At 43.3% G+C, this 13,450-nt stretch overlaps 1 protein-coding gene across 3 annotated transcripts in view; it reads left to right on the forward strand.

Moving 5' to 3' along the window:
- Positions 1 to 13,450, forward strand: part of cacna1ha (calcium channel, voltage-dependent, T type, alpha 1H subunit a) — a 79,206-nt gene that overhangs the window by 49,603 nt on the left and 16,153 nt on the right. For all 3 annotated transcript variants that reach the window (XM_015360372.2, XM_069180775.1, XM_069180777.1), the window contains 10 exons: positions 1,344 to 1,444; positions 2,235 to 2,358; positions 2,595 to 2,663; positions 2,970 to 3,154; positions 3,993 to 4,119; positions 5,856 to 5,981; positions 6,545 to 6,634; positions 7,516 to 7,708; positions 11,583 to 11,734; positions 12,017 to 12,126. In XM_015360372.2, the coding sequence (XP_015215858.2) occupies positions 1,344 to 1,444; positions 2,235 to 2,358; positions 2,595 to 2,663; positions 2,970 to 3,154; positions 3,993 to 4,119; positions 5,856 to 5,981; positions 6,545 to 6,634; positions 7,516 to 7,708; positions 11,583 to 11,734; positions 12,017 to 12,126 (1,277 nt within the window). The remainder of the gene's footprint in view (positions 1 to 1,343; positions 1,445 to 2,234; positions 2,359 to 2,594; positions 2,664 to 2,969; positions 3,155 to 3,992; positions 4,120 to 5,855; positions 5,982 to 6,544; positions 6,635 to 7,515; positions 7,709 to 11,582; positions 11,735 to 12,016; positions 12,127 to 13,450) is intronic.

Below are 13,450 nucleotides of genomic sequence, written 5' to 3' on the forward strand. Positions count from 1 at the left end.
CAATCGATTGTAAATTCTTAGACTGTCCCGTCGGTGAAGGCAACAGGGCAGATTTAGGGAACGGAGCTATATTTTCTGAAACAGAGAGGAAAATGAGGCTAATAGTCACAGCTTGATTGATTGAATAAGGTAATTCACAGACAATGGTGATTTTTGTTTAAGAGTGTAAAATACCTCTCCAGTCCAGTAATACCATTCTAGTAATCAGCAGACCGTATGCTGCAATAAAAATTTAAGAGCTGTAAATTAAATTAAAGGCTCTTGAAAACAATGACTCACTGCCTTGATCTGCTTCGGCAAGACCTATTTGAATTAACATTTGTGCTCCCCCTTCTGTGTGAGGGATTAGGGACCTGTAACCACAGCTGAGGCTGAAGCACAGGCTTATAACCGCAGGAGCGGTTCACAGTATATATTCACAGTAGTTTCCACATAGATGGACACAACTAACAACATGTCTGTTCATCTCAGTGGAAAAGAATGTTATGGACTATTAGAAAAAGTGAATCTTTATCTTTATTCTTATTTGCGACAGAGTAGTAATATCATTGTTTCCATACCCTTGGTGCTTCGGCTCTGCATCATTTACTTTGATCACTGCTGCCATTGTCAAACAGGTGCAAACCAAACGAACATGACATAAGCAGGCTCTCCATAATGCCAGAAGGTGCGCTGTTCAATCTGCTTCGTTTTCACAATGCAGACCCATATTTCATATTCCAGAACTCCCACCAGGGCTATTAAAGAACCCCAGTCCTAGCTGGTCACCCTCCACTGACAGGTGGAAAGAACAGATCCCTTTTAGTTCGACTGGAGAAGACTGGGGTCGCTGACAAAGCCAGTTCAGCAGATTCCTTCAGGGTGAAGAGTGATTCACAGACCAGAGGACACAAGAGGAAAGTGTGTGGAAGTGTACTTGTGGGAGTGTGGAACGAGCTACCCAGCCATGTTGTTGAAGTCCAGACTTTGGCTTTCCTCCACAAATGGATGGATGAGAGCCTTGTGATCAATTAGCTACTAACCACCCAACGGGCTACATGAGCCCAGTGGCCTCTGCTCGTTTGTAACCTTTCTTGCATTTTCATGGTGTAGCCTACGCTTGAGTGAACAATTTCTGGACTCAACATTTCCCTTTATTTGCACTCCTCTTGGAGGCGTCTTGCTCTCCAGAGCCCACGAGTGTGTGAGTGTGAGTGTGAGTGTGAGTGTGAGTGTGAGTGTGAGTGTGAGTGTGAGTGTGAGTGTGAGTGTGAGTGTGAGTGTGAGTGTGAGTGTGAGTGTGAGTGTGAGTGTGAGTGTGAGTGTGCTGGGCAGTGAGGTCACGCGTTTCGCTTTTGTTGCAGAGCTACTGTTTCCGAATCAAGAAGATGCTTGAGCCGTACAAACCGCAGTGGTGCAAAGACCACGAAGACTGGGCTCTGTACCTGTTCTCCCCTGAGAACCAGTAAGTCAGCCACTTGCTTCTCCTCGTGCTCGTGTGTCGACCTTCAACAGTGATACACTGTTTTAACACTGGGCATGCTGAGGTTCTGAGGGATAGTTCCCTTCTGAATGGAATTGTTATCTTTGAAACTGAGCCACTCACAGTCAGGATGGAGTAGGTTAAATTATTTTCCATTTCCTATCTTTTGCCTGATACAAAATATTCGTGCACAAATGATGACCTAACATCATCTTTGTGAAAGATCCCAGATTTCAAAATTTCAGATAAGCTAAGTAGCTCTGTTTTTCTCTCTCACTTTTGAAGGCATTTTTTTTTTACTTTACTTAGCCAAGTCTACGTAGTCCAGATGGTTTATGTTATTGTATATGATCTTTGCGCCCAGGCTAACTTTTACTTTAAAGCCTTGAAAAATCAACATTATTTCACTTTCAAGACAGCATTATTGAACAAATAATGACATCCTTATTTTTTCCTCCATTGTAAGATTTACAACATGTATTGAGTGATATCTTGGAATTTTACCAGGGGCGGAGTAATATAGCTCCAGTGATTTGAGAAATCAGATGACTGTGAAGCACTGATTGATTTTTGACTGGGATTTGAACATTGTTAAATGAAGGTGCTTCTGGAGACTAGAGGGATTAGTCTCTTTGTCCAGTGGACACCGTGAGTCAGGCCTGGACTCACTGTGATGGAACAGGTGATGTGGTGGTGCTGTTGTTGGTAGTGGGGCCTGTGTGTCCTGTGGTAGCTTCCTGACTCAACACTCTGTTCTCGCCCTCCCTCCAAGCTTCAGATCAGTGTGTCAGAAAGTCATCACCCACAAGATGTTCGACCATGTGGTGCTGGTGTTCATCTTCCTGAACTGCATCACCATCGCGCTGGAGAGACCAGACATCCATCCCTACAGCACAGTGAGCCCACATCTTAATTATCTACCACTAGTTCAGAGCTGTTAACCCTAATCATCCTGATGAGAATTCATTTCATGTTACAGTAGCTAAGAGCCATATAAAGATCAACACTTAATTGCATGATGTAGAATGAATCCATACAGCAGCAGCTAGTGTGATTGAGATGATAATATCTAGTGAATCTTCTCACACACTAAAAACAATTGTATGAACAGGGTTGTATTTTTTTCTTTCAGGAGCGTACGTTTCTGAGTGTCTCCAATTACATTTTCACCGCGATATTTGTTGCTGAAATGACCGTTAAGGTAATTGTTTTGTGTATAGTGAACCTTTGGGGTGATGTAGGGATGCCATTGAAATTAATATTATAAATAGGTTTCTCAAAAATGTTTAATTAACATGTTAATACAGTATGATTGCACATTGAATTATGTGACTGCCATTCAGTGGAACATTAGAAGCCTTACGAACACCTGAAACTACTATAAAGAACGATAATGAAAGAAAGATAATATGCAACCATTTAAGGCACTGTACGAAAATGTATATCTTTCTGACTGAATCTCCCGAGTCCGTGTTTTATCCTTCGGATGTGTGATGTCCTGTCTCAGGTGGTGGCTCTAGGGTTCTGTTCAGGGAAGAACAGTTACCTGCAGAGTAGCTGGAACATCTTGGATGGCGTGCTGGTCTTCGTTTCCATCGTCGACATCATCGTCTCCCTGGCCTCCGCGGGCGGGGCCAAGATCCTGGGCATCCTGAGGGTCCTTCGTCTGCTGAGGACCCTGCGACCTCTGAGGTAAGAAGAGGTCATTTCGATGCTGCTTGCATGTCACTCATAGAAAACTGACCCCAAGCTACTTTACCCAAAGGCTTCTGGGAGTGTGGAGCAAACTACCCAGCCAGGTGGTTGAAGCCCATATATTAACGTCACTCCAGAAATGGCTGGATGAGATCCTTGCATCAGTTAACTGCTGACTACTCAACAGGCTAGATGGTCCAATTGGCCTTCTCTCGTTTGTAATGTTTCTCCTCGCGGTAACAAAGCTAAGTCAGACTGGAGAGCAGTCTGACAGTGCCGTTATCACCACCCTGTTTCTTTAAAAGCTGAATCCTCTAGAACAAGAGTCTCAAACTCGGTTTCGAGGCTTAGTGAGAGTCTTCAACTTTTTGTTCCACCAGAGCTCACAGCTGCTCTAGTTATTTACTTAACTGCATACTTCTTCCCAGTCTCTGAGATGATTTACAGGAAGCCTAAAGCTGTAAAAAAATCTTAAGAACGATCCTATACATGTCTAAAAGATTCTGGTTCATTATCTACTTTAAAAAATCGAGAGCACACTTGAACCTCCAGGCAGGGAGTTTGAGACCCCTGCTGTAGAGCAGGGTGGTAAAGACACATGTCTTCACCTGGGTATGCTTTCACAAGTGCTTTGCACATCCTAAAGCTGAACTTCTGATAAAAGAACAGATTTGTCCTACTTTTCCCTGCAAGTTGTGGAACTTTCATTTCTTAACATCGAATTTCTTGTAATTAAGGTTTTCATTTCTCAGTCACTGTCACTTCATTAGCTCTGGTCTGTGCCTTTTCTCCGGTACATATACATCACTGACAGCAGAGCACATTCTCCTTACAGGGTCATTAGCCGTGCCCCAGGGCTGAAGCTGGTGGTGGAGACGTTAATTACATCACTCCGGCCTATCGGTAACATCGTGCTCATCTGCTGCGCATTTTTCATCATATTTGGAATCCTTGGTGTCCAGGTAAAGAAAATGAGTCAGGGATCAATGTCTATGTGCTAATCAACTTAATTTCTGCCGTCTTATGAAGGGGCTGCAATCATAGCAGATCGTCCACTAGAGGCCGCTGTATCGCATCCAATCTTTGTAAATAGCCACAATGGGGACTAATTATTCTAATTACTGTATTATTGCTGACAGGTCTGGAAATGCACATTCTCATGTGGAGTTAATTAGCTTTTGTTTGGTATTTAAAGGTCCTGCATTGTGATAGTTAGTTAGTTAGACAGTGAGACTTTTTTTGTGTGTGTGTGTGACCAGAAAAAGACCTGAAATATTTTTTTCTTGTGACACTCAGCGTCTGTTGTGATCTGGAGGTAGATTCGTGTTGTTGTTTGGGTGGGAAACATGTTAAAAATGTTTTCCACCAGTATTGGCCTTTAATGTAGCACTGTATGGGGAAAATATCTCCCTATTGGTGAATGCAGTCATGAGGTAAGGATGCAAGGAGTACTGTAAGGAGACCAGGTGGACAAACAGCTTAAGAATGAATAGGGCCCTCTGTAGGGATAGTTTGAAATATGATGATGATTTCCCAGATTTCTACAAATTCCTCCCTTAAAAAGTACAGATACAAAATGTGAATTATAATTCAAAATGTCATAGAAATACATTGTTGTGATTTAAATTATTGCAGCACAAATTATATAAAATAACAAAAGAATTGAATAAACATAAGAGGACACTGAAATTGTATTATGAAAATGTGACAAATATGCGATCAAACACCCAGCCGCGAGGAGAGACGCAGGTGCATTAGGACTATGGTGTGAGGGAGGCAAGACAACACAGAGTCCTCAGCTGGTGGAGACATGGGACAAGGTTCCCTGAAGTTATGGAGGCTGGTACTCGATATAGAAACTGTGTACCAGCAAGGGTTTCCCTGTGGTTGGGAAGACTGGCACACAATATGGAAACTGTACAAGTAAGTGTTTCCCTTCAGTTGGGAAGACTGGTACTCGTTATAGAAACTGTGCACAAGTGAGTGTTTCCCTGCAGTTGGGAAGACTGGCACACGATATGGAAACTGTGTACAAGTGAGTGTTTCCCCACAGTTATGAAGGCTGGTACTCCGTATGGAAACTGTACAAGCAAAGGATACCCCACTGTTGGGAAGACTGGCACACGATATGGAACTTGTGTACAAGCAAGGGTTACCTTGCAGTTGGGGAAAAGTGGTACTTGATATGGAAACTGTACAAGCAAGAGTTTCCCTGCAGTTGGGAAGACTGGCACACGATATGGAACTTGTGTACAAGCAAGGGTTACCTTGCAGTTGGGGAAAAGTGGTACTTGATATGGAAACTGTACAAGCAAGAGTTTCCCTGCAGTAGGGAAGACTGGTACGCGATATGGAAATTGTGTACAAGCGAGGGTTACCTTGCAGTTGGGAAGACTGGTCTTTGATATAGAAACCATGCGGCTTTACATGGATAGTATTCACTCATGAGGCTTCAGGCATAAATGGGAGCAAGCATTGCAGAGCAACTGGTTTTTTACACAGCAGTGAAAGAGTGCCCTCTTTCTCAGAGTGGCCAGACGTGATCGGGACTTGTGCATTTTAACTACATAATTTTAGCTCTCAGAAATGCAGCTTTCTTTTTTGAATGGGTTTGGTGGCATTGACTTTGGGCTTCCTGAACTGTTGATTTACGTTGTGCAGCAGTCTCACAAGCTGAAAACAGTTCTTTGTATTGCAGCTGTTCAAGGGCAAATTCTACTATTGTGATGGATTTGACACAAAAAACATCACCAACAAGTCAGACTGCTTGCAAGCAAACTATCGCTGGATACGAAGGAAATATAACTTTGACAATCTTGGACAGGTAATGGAGATTCCTTAAACGTGCTACATTTCTACCTCCAGATCAAGAAAATATGAAGACTTTGCCCTGTCTCTTTTATTAGACATTGTACTTTTCTTTATTTTGTAATTACAAAAAGGATAAACACAAAGCTAAACACCTATGATGGTTTGAATCGCCTAACTACGCAATGTGCACTTTTTCAGTAAATGTTTCAAAAGCATTAAAATGTATTACTTTATCTGACCTTTATAGACCTCACATTTAAAATTAGATTGATATGCTACGAGGAGGTATATCTGTAGTGAAACGAAACAAGAAAATACTGGATGAAATTGAAACAGAATTACCTATTAAGTGAGTCAAAAGATGTACTCCCTGGCTTTCTTATCTAGGGTCTTTGAAGTGCAAGTAGTTTTAAGTTGTGGCACACATGCATAGCAAATCCTTTCATGAGGAAAATTCTTATCACTAGACACTTTGATTCTGCCCAGTCTAACTAAAGTCAAACTTTCCTTTCTGAGGCACAAGACACAGTCCGAATCTCTGGCCTGCAAACTGACTTTACTGCCATTGTTTTGCAGGCACTGATGTCACTGTTTGTCCTGTCCTCTAAGGATGGCTGGGTTAATATCATGTACGATGGTCTCGATGCCGTGGCAGTGGACCAGCAGGTACGACTTCACTGAGCTTCGTGATGAATGGTATCGAATTCCGCTCTCTGGTTATCATACCGATGCAGCCTGTTTGTCCTCTGTAGTAGTGTCCCATTTCACCTTGTTCCCCTTTGGCTAAATTATATCGGGCTTAAGAAATATTCTCAGCACCTGAAACTAAATCTCTCATCCAGCCTTGGCCCTTTTTGCATCTTCTCGCCCCAAAATCAAGCACCTTCCGAAAAGCTCCAGCCTCCAGTGACCTAATTAGCTGGCTCTATCTGACTCATTATCCTAGGCCTCAAAGGCATTTTTTGTAGTACCGACAGAAAGCTGTCTATGATAATATTCCCATAAAGGTTTCTTCAAAATCCAGGCTTCCCCACAATCTCTCTGCATCTGGCTAACACGTAGTACAAAAGGAAGAGAATTTCTCTGCCTGTCTCTACTTGTGCTGCGCTGTGCTGAATTGTAAGACTACTGACATGAAGAACTGGGACAGTGGTCCTGTAGGGACTGACTGCACAGATCCATCCTTGTCTTACCTTAGCAAGATAGCTATTACGTTACTGAGAAGTAGAAGGTGATCTGACATGTTAGAAGTGGGAAGTTGCCAGCTTCGTAACAACCCCCGCGGATCCGGTCTGATTCCTGTCGCTGTCGCGTTTTTTCACATCCGTGTAGGCGTCTCCTAACATGTGCGAGGTTATCCAGCCTGGGAATGACTGTGAACGCGTAGCCTTGTGCTAGATTGCGGTTTAGTGCGGTCAGCTGTCACGCCTGTCACCTCCGCCAATGTCGGGCTGCTTGTTCCGCGATGCAGTCCAGAATTTAGCGTGGAAACGGCTCCGCCGGGTCGCTCACTGTTGGCATTAATCTTTGTGTCCTGTTCCCGACAGCCCGTGAGAAACCACAACCCCTGGATGCTGCTTTACTTTATTTCCTTCCTGCTCATTGTCAGCTTCTTTGTGCTCAACATGTTTGTGGGCGTGGTGGTGGAGAACTTCCACAAGTGCCGGCAGCACCAGGAAGCCGAGGAGGCCAAGAGGCGCGAGGAGAAGCGCCTGAAGAGGCTGGAGAAAAAGCGCAGGAGTAAGGAGAAATCCGGGTCTGGTCGGTAGTCCGCTGTCTTTCTGAGCCCTGCCTGCTTCCGCAAGTCCAAAAGCCCGAAACGTCTCTAGGCAGAAAAGGCGGGAAAATTGGGTCGTTTTTTTCCGGTTGTTGTTTTTTTGCGGGACGGCGGCGCGGCGGTCCTGAGCATGCCTCTGCATGCCACTGAGGGTTGCTGCATGAGGGCATGAGAATACAGCCGCCTTGAGGGAACGGAAGCGAACGGTGGCCCACCGCACGAGGGATCGGCTGCTCGTTACCGTTGGGAGACGCTGCCGGCCTCTGGGATGTGCTGGGCAGGGACACCCTCCCCCCCCCCACCCCAAAAAAAAGAGAGAGAGAAGAAACGCAATTCACAATTATTAGAAAGAAAACCCTTGAACCCAGACTAGGCCTCGTCCGGCTCCATCTGGTCACAGCATAGACAACTGAGAGTATTGCACACTCCACCTGGATGCCATGTTAGCCCATTCAGAGGACAGAGAGGTATAATCACATGGGATGGAGAGAGTCTGTCCCTCATCAGCCAGAATAGTCAATAGTGTGTGCCGTGCACTGAAAGATCTGCTTGTATTCAAAGCCCTCCACAGCTTGTACTTGTACAACTGGATGGACAGGGGCAACTGGAAAAGTGCATTGCTTAGGCACACAACAGCAGGGTGCCACCACAGGGACATATGTTTAACCGGGGCAGTGGTAGGTAGTGGTTAGGGCTCTGGACTCCTAATTAGAAGGTGACAGTACTGCGAAAAAAGTTTACAGACTCCCCTGGGGTAGATTTGGGTGAATCTGACTTTGTATAAACAAATTCTAGAGGAGAGCGTTAGGACATGCACACGTCAGTTAAAGGCAAGGCCAAAAGTTGGTCAAGCAGCAAGACGACAATGCTGACCATACATGCTGAACAACGGAATGACTGAAGAACAACATGGGACCTAAAACGCATTGAAATATTCTGTCAGGACCTGAAACGAGCTGTTCGTGAATGGAAACCTGAAGTTCTGTAAGCCGTTCTGAAGCAGTTCTGTAAGGACAAATGTGCCAAAATTCAGAAAAGCTGATGGAAAAGACCGATAAACTCTTCCAGGAGATATCTCGTTGAAATCATTGCAGCTGAAGGAGATCCCACCAGTTACTGAATCTAGGTGTCCTCACACAGGATTCTTTACTCTAATGGATCTCTTTGTTAATGTAATAATCCAAATATATCTTATGTCTTATGTGTTCTATGTTTAATCAAGTTATCTTAATATTTTATTTAGACTTTGAAGAAGATCTCATTAAATTTAGGTCTAAAATACATGAGATTATTGACCAAACTAGGAGGTTTACAAACCTTTTCTCAGTACTGCAACTTTCTAATTATTCATCTAGAGCCCTAAGCATTATTCTACACTGCCCTGTGTCACTCTCTAAATGTAGAGTATGTTGTTCATTAATTGAGTAAATCTCCACTCTTAGACAGTGAGCCTCTGAGGAACAGTACACTGTATCACTTTCACACTGTATCTGCGAGCAGTGAGGAAGGTCAGAAAGGTCTAATGACACGGGTTGGAGAGAGTTCGGCCCTCTGCAGACAGAACAGTCGCTAGCGTGCGCCGTGCACTGAAAGACCCACTTGTATTCAAAACCTTCCACGGCTCTCCGGCATCTCGAATTAAGATCAAGCAAGGGAGAGCGATCATCCCTCATTTCAGTCGGTGAAAAAAATTGAAACATCAACATTGCATTTGTAAATTATTTATAAAGTGAAGGACGGGACTGCAAGTTTGTTTTCAAAATCACTTAAACCTTGAGCTGACTGGACTTGTACGACTGATAGCCCAGGACATACAACATGACAGGGTAATGTAGGTACAGAGCTTGGAATTATTATTATTTTTTAAGATTCAGTTGGCGTTCTACCATGCCTACGCTGTTTTCTTCTTTGTGGAACTGAAAATTAACCGCTGCTTCAGTCTTGTTTTGTTTTTCAGCCCTTATATTTAAAAGTTTCCAATTTCAGGCTACTGTCTTGTACAGTATATTAGTCAGGAGCGCCCCAAGGCTTTGAAAGATTTCAGGTATGCATAAAACATGTAAGGCGCCCAGGACGATTGGTCTGTCGTTGTCATGTCACTTCGGTGAGGACGTGAGTTTTGACAATTCAGCAAATATGGTGACTGGCAGGCTCCTGCATTGGTTTTTATTCTGCAGCTGCTGTTTTTCTGACGTTTTGCTCAGTTCCATAGGAGGTGACAGAAAAGGGTCTGGCTGCTCACTATCGTGTCATATCTTTTCACCCACCAATCTGTCACGCGTGCTGATGTGGCAAAGGGTTATTTTCTGTCATACAAATGACATAAAAGGTGCAGCTGATCGGAACCTGAGAAAAAAAAAATGGAGTACCTTACTGTGAAATTGTTAAATTGCCCGTCAAAGAAATGAGTGATAAAATTATGTCTGAGTGAAGTTGCTTTTTGAACAGGTTCGTGGCATTTGTGTCAAAACTGAATGTCTTATTTCTGGGTTTTCACCTCTGGTCCTTTTTGCTTCTTACTACAAATATTCTGCTTCTATAACAAATGAATTCTGTACAGCTTTCGGGTTCATTAAAATGAATGTCTCTGACATTAACAGGAAAAGATGGTAGAATAGGGGATGGACAATACAATTCCTTAGCTTTGCTTCTGCCTTCCTGCCTTTTTTCCACATCCAATCCTTTTTAGTTGCTGTACAAAACTGTTCAGTACACAGTATTTGTATATTCTCTTGGCTTAATTAAAAGATGGGGAATGAATCTAACTGCACTCCCTATTGTTGTTGCCTGTAAATCTGATTTTTCAAAATGGCAGACTCAGAAAGATGGCTGACAAAATGCTTTAAATGTGCCTTTACAGGCGTTCTTACAGTACGGTGCATTCTAATTGAAATATTATAGACATAGTTGTGGTTTAAAGTATTATCTCTTGTGCTATTATCTTACTGTTTTGCTGTCAATTCCCTTTTTGTGTAGCCATGTGTGTTTTGCAGTGCAGAAGTTATATAGTAAGAGCCAAAAGCACTAAAGAAGAGGGACTTCAGTCTTTACAAGCACAGCCAAAAAGACTGCCGTGCTTAGCATGGTTTGTCTTATTAATTATTGCATGCTTTTGGTGTAGCAGGAGCATGGAACTGCCGCATGAAAGGAATTCTGTTTTAAAATGCCTTCTGTGAATCCTGTATTTCAGACAAAGTGTGTGTAATATGTTAAAGATGGGCGTTTCCTCCCTACATCTGTAAATTGTGGAACCCTGCCCAGATTTCTAAATTTAAATATGAAAATGTCACACATAGAATGCAGGCATGTTTGCCCCCATAGCTGGGTTGTTTCTGTTTCCAGATTCCTCCAGAGGAGAGCTCCCCAGCACTGCTGTTCTTTGGCTTAAGAACTAAGGAAAATTTGCTTTGTTCAAGTAAGCTTGACTTGATTAACAGCGCAATCCCTCAGAGGCCCTAGCCTGTGGAATATTTAAAGAGAAAACCTGTGGGTTGACAATCCTCGAGGGCTAGCAGTGAGGACTTCTCCTCTAGAAGGAATTTACCAAAAACAGTGACTAGGAGAAAAGAAAGATTTAAAGTCTGTGTTGGATGATTGGTAGGCATCTCTTCAAAGCTTCGCAGCCTCTTCAAGGCTTGGTTTCCAATCTGAATTGCAGCTCAGGCGTAGAACTTAAAATAAATAATGGATTGGATCTGTTTAGGCAAGGTTTTGCAGGTCTTACTCGGGCTTGGCAGAGTTAGGCCTGAGGGGGTCCTAATGACCAGGTTTTGTGAGGTGTGTCAATCCAGTTCAAAGTGCTGATGTCGTCTCTCTGCTTTGTGGCTGTCCATGCAGAGGCCCAACGCCGTCCGTACTACGCCAGCTACTCCCCGGCTCGCCTCTACATCCACACGTTGTGCACCAGCCACTACCTGGACCTCTTCATCACCTTCATCATCGGGATCAATGTGGTCACCATGTCTATGGAACACTACAACCAGCCTCGGGTATTTCTGTCCACTTGAAACAATACTAACATCCACAGGCAACCTCTGGCTAACGTGTGCCTTTACCTGTTTTATGTCCAAGTTCAAAAATGATATCTGAACACGACAGCATCTCCCTATAGCATGTGAATGCACGGTTTTAAGGATGTAGAATTGAGAACCACACCATTTTCTGCCCGTAGTGGTGGCTACTTCAAGCGACAGGTTTTTCCATTTCTTGCTGTAATGATGAAATCAAATGTGAAACGTGTCACTGACTGTGGTGCTTCTCTTCTCCCACAGTCCCTCGAAGAGGCCCTGAAATACTGCAACTACGTGTTCACAATTATCTTTGTTTTTGAGGCGATGTTAAAACTGGTGGCATTTGGCTTTCGGAGATTCTTTAAGGACAGGTAAGGCAATAGGAAATGTCACGCGACCGCCTCTGGTTCAGCGGGCTTGTGAAAATGTTAAGTATTTTTAAAATGCCTCCAAAATATTCATCGCTGTTCAGATCAATCGAAAAATATATCAAGAAGCTTCATGATAGTTGTTTGCTATAGAATTTATGTTGATGTATTTGAGATAAGATTTAAAGTACAAATGCAATCACCTGTGGCAAAGGTTTGTTTTGATTTTCCTTCTGTCTGAATCTGCAGTGTATTATGAGCTGCATTCGGAGCGCTCTTGAGCGCGTGCAGTGCAACTAGTGTTCAGCTGGTGTTACTTAAGTGTTGCCTAAAACACAGTGTTAACTCAACTGCATTCAAGCGAACTGACAGTCATTTCAGATCATGAAGGAAAGGAAACAAAACATTCTTGCAGGCCGAAAGTTTATTGCCACTCTCATTGCAGAAAAACAAGGAAATGGCCTCAGGGGGAATTCTTTTCCTCAGTTAGTAGACAGTCAGATGACTCTGTCATTTTGTTTAACTGGAAAGATGTGAACTGTGAATGCTGAGGCATATATACCTTATGCAAACATGTTGGGTGTTTGTACATGCTGTATGTGTGCCCTTTATTCCATAGGACTGTGTCATAATATATTGTCATCATATTGTAATATGTGTCATGTAAGTGAGAGATTGCTAAGAATGGTTTGATAGGTGACTTTCTGTGATCAGACCATAAGCATTAAACAATATTAAGTTATTATTAGCCATAATAACCTTTACTTGAATAAACCTTTATTTGTTCCTATTATTAGACATGTTTGTCAGTATATATTAATAACACCGAAAGAGTGTCGGAAACGCAGACATCATAAAGTCTCAATCTACATGCTTTAGATCAATTCCTGTCTGTGGTCTTTACAATGTGATGGTACAGGAAAAACCGGTGGTGGTGACTGTTAAGTTGTGTGGACGAGTTTCACTCTCCTTGGTGTTAAAGCCTTGCAGCAGAAGTGGATTTTTCACATTTGCACTAGACTGTAAAAAGGCACCGTCCTTCGGATGAGGTGTAAAACTGAGGTCCTGACTCTCCGTCGTTATTAAAAATCCCAGGGCGTTTCTTGGAAAGAATAGGGGTGTTACCCCAGCGTCCTGGCCAAATGTCCCATTGGACCTTACCAGTCATGGTCTCCTAATAGCCCCTGTCTCTGAACTGGCTTCATCACTCTGCTCTCCTCCCCAATGTTAGCTGGTGTGTGGGGAGCGTACTGGTGCACTATGGCTGCCATCACATCATCCAGGTGGGGCTGCACACTGGTGGTGATGGAGGGGGAGTCCCCATTAC

This window comes from Lepisosteus oculatus, chromosome 19, assembly GCF_040954835.1.
Source record: "Lepisosteus oculatus isolate fLepOcu1 chromosome 19, fLepOcu1.hap2, whole genome shotgun sequence".
NCBI classification, from domain to species: Eukaryota; Metazoa; Chordata; class Actinopteri; order Semionotiformes; family Lepisosteidae; genus Lepisosteus; species Lepisosteus oculatus.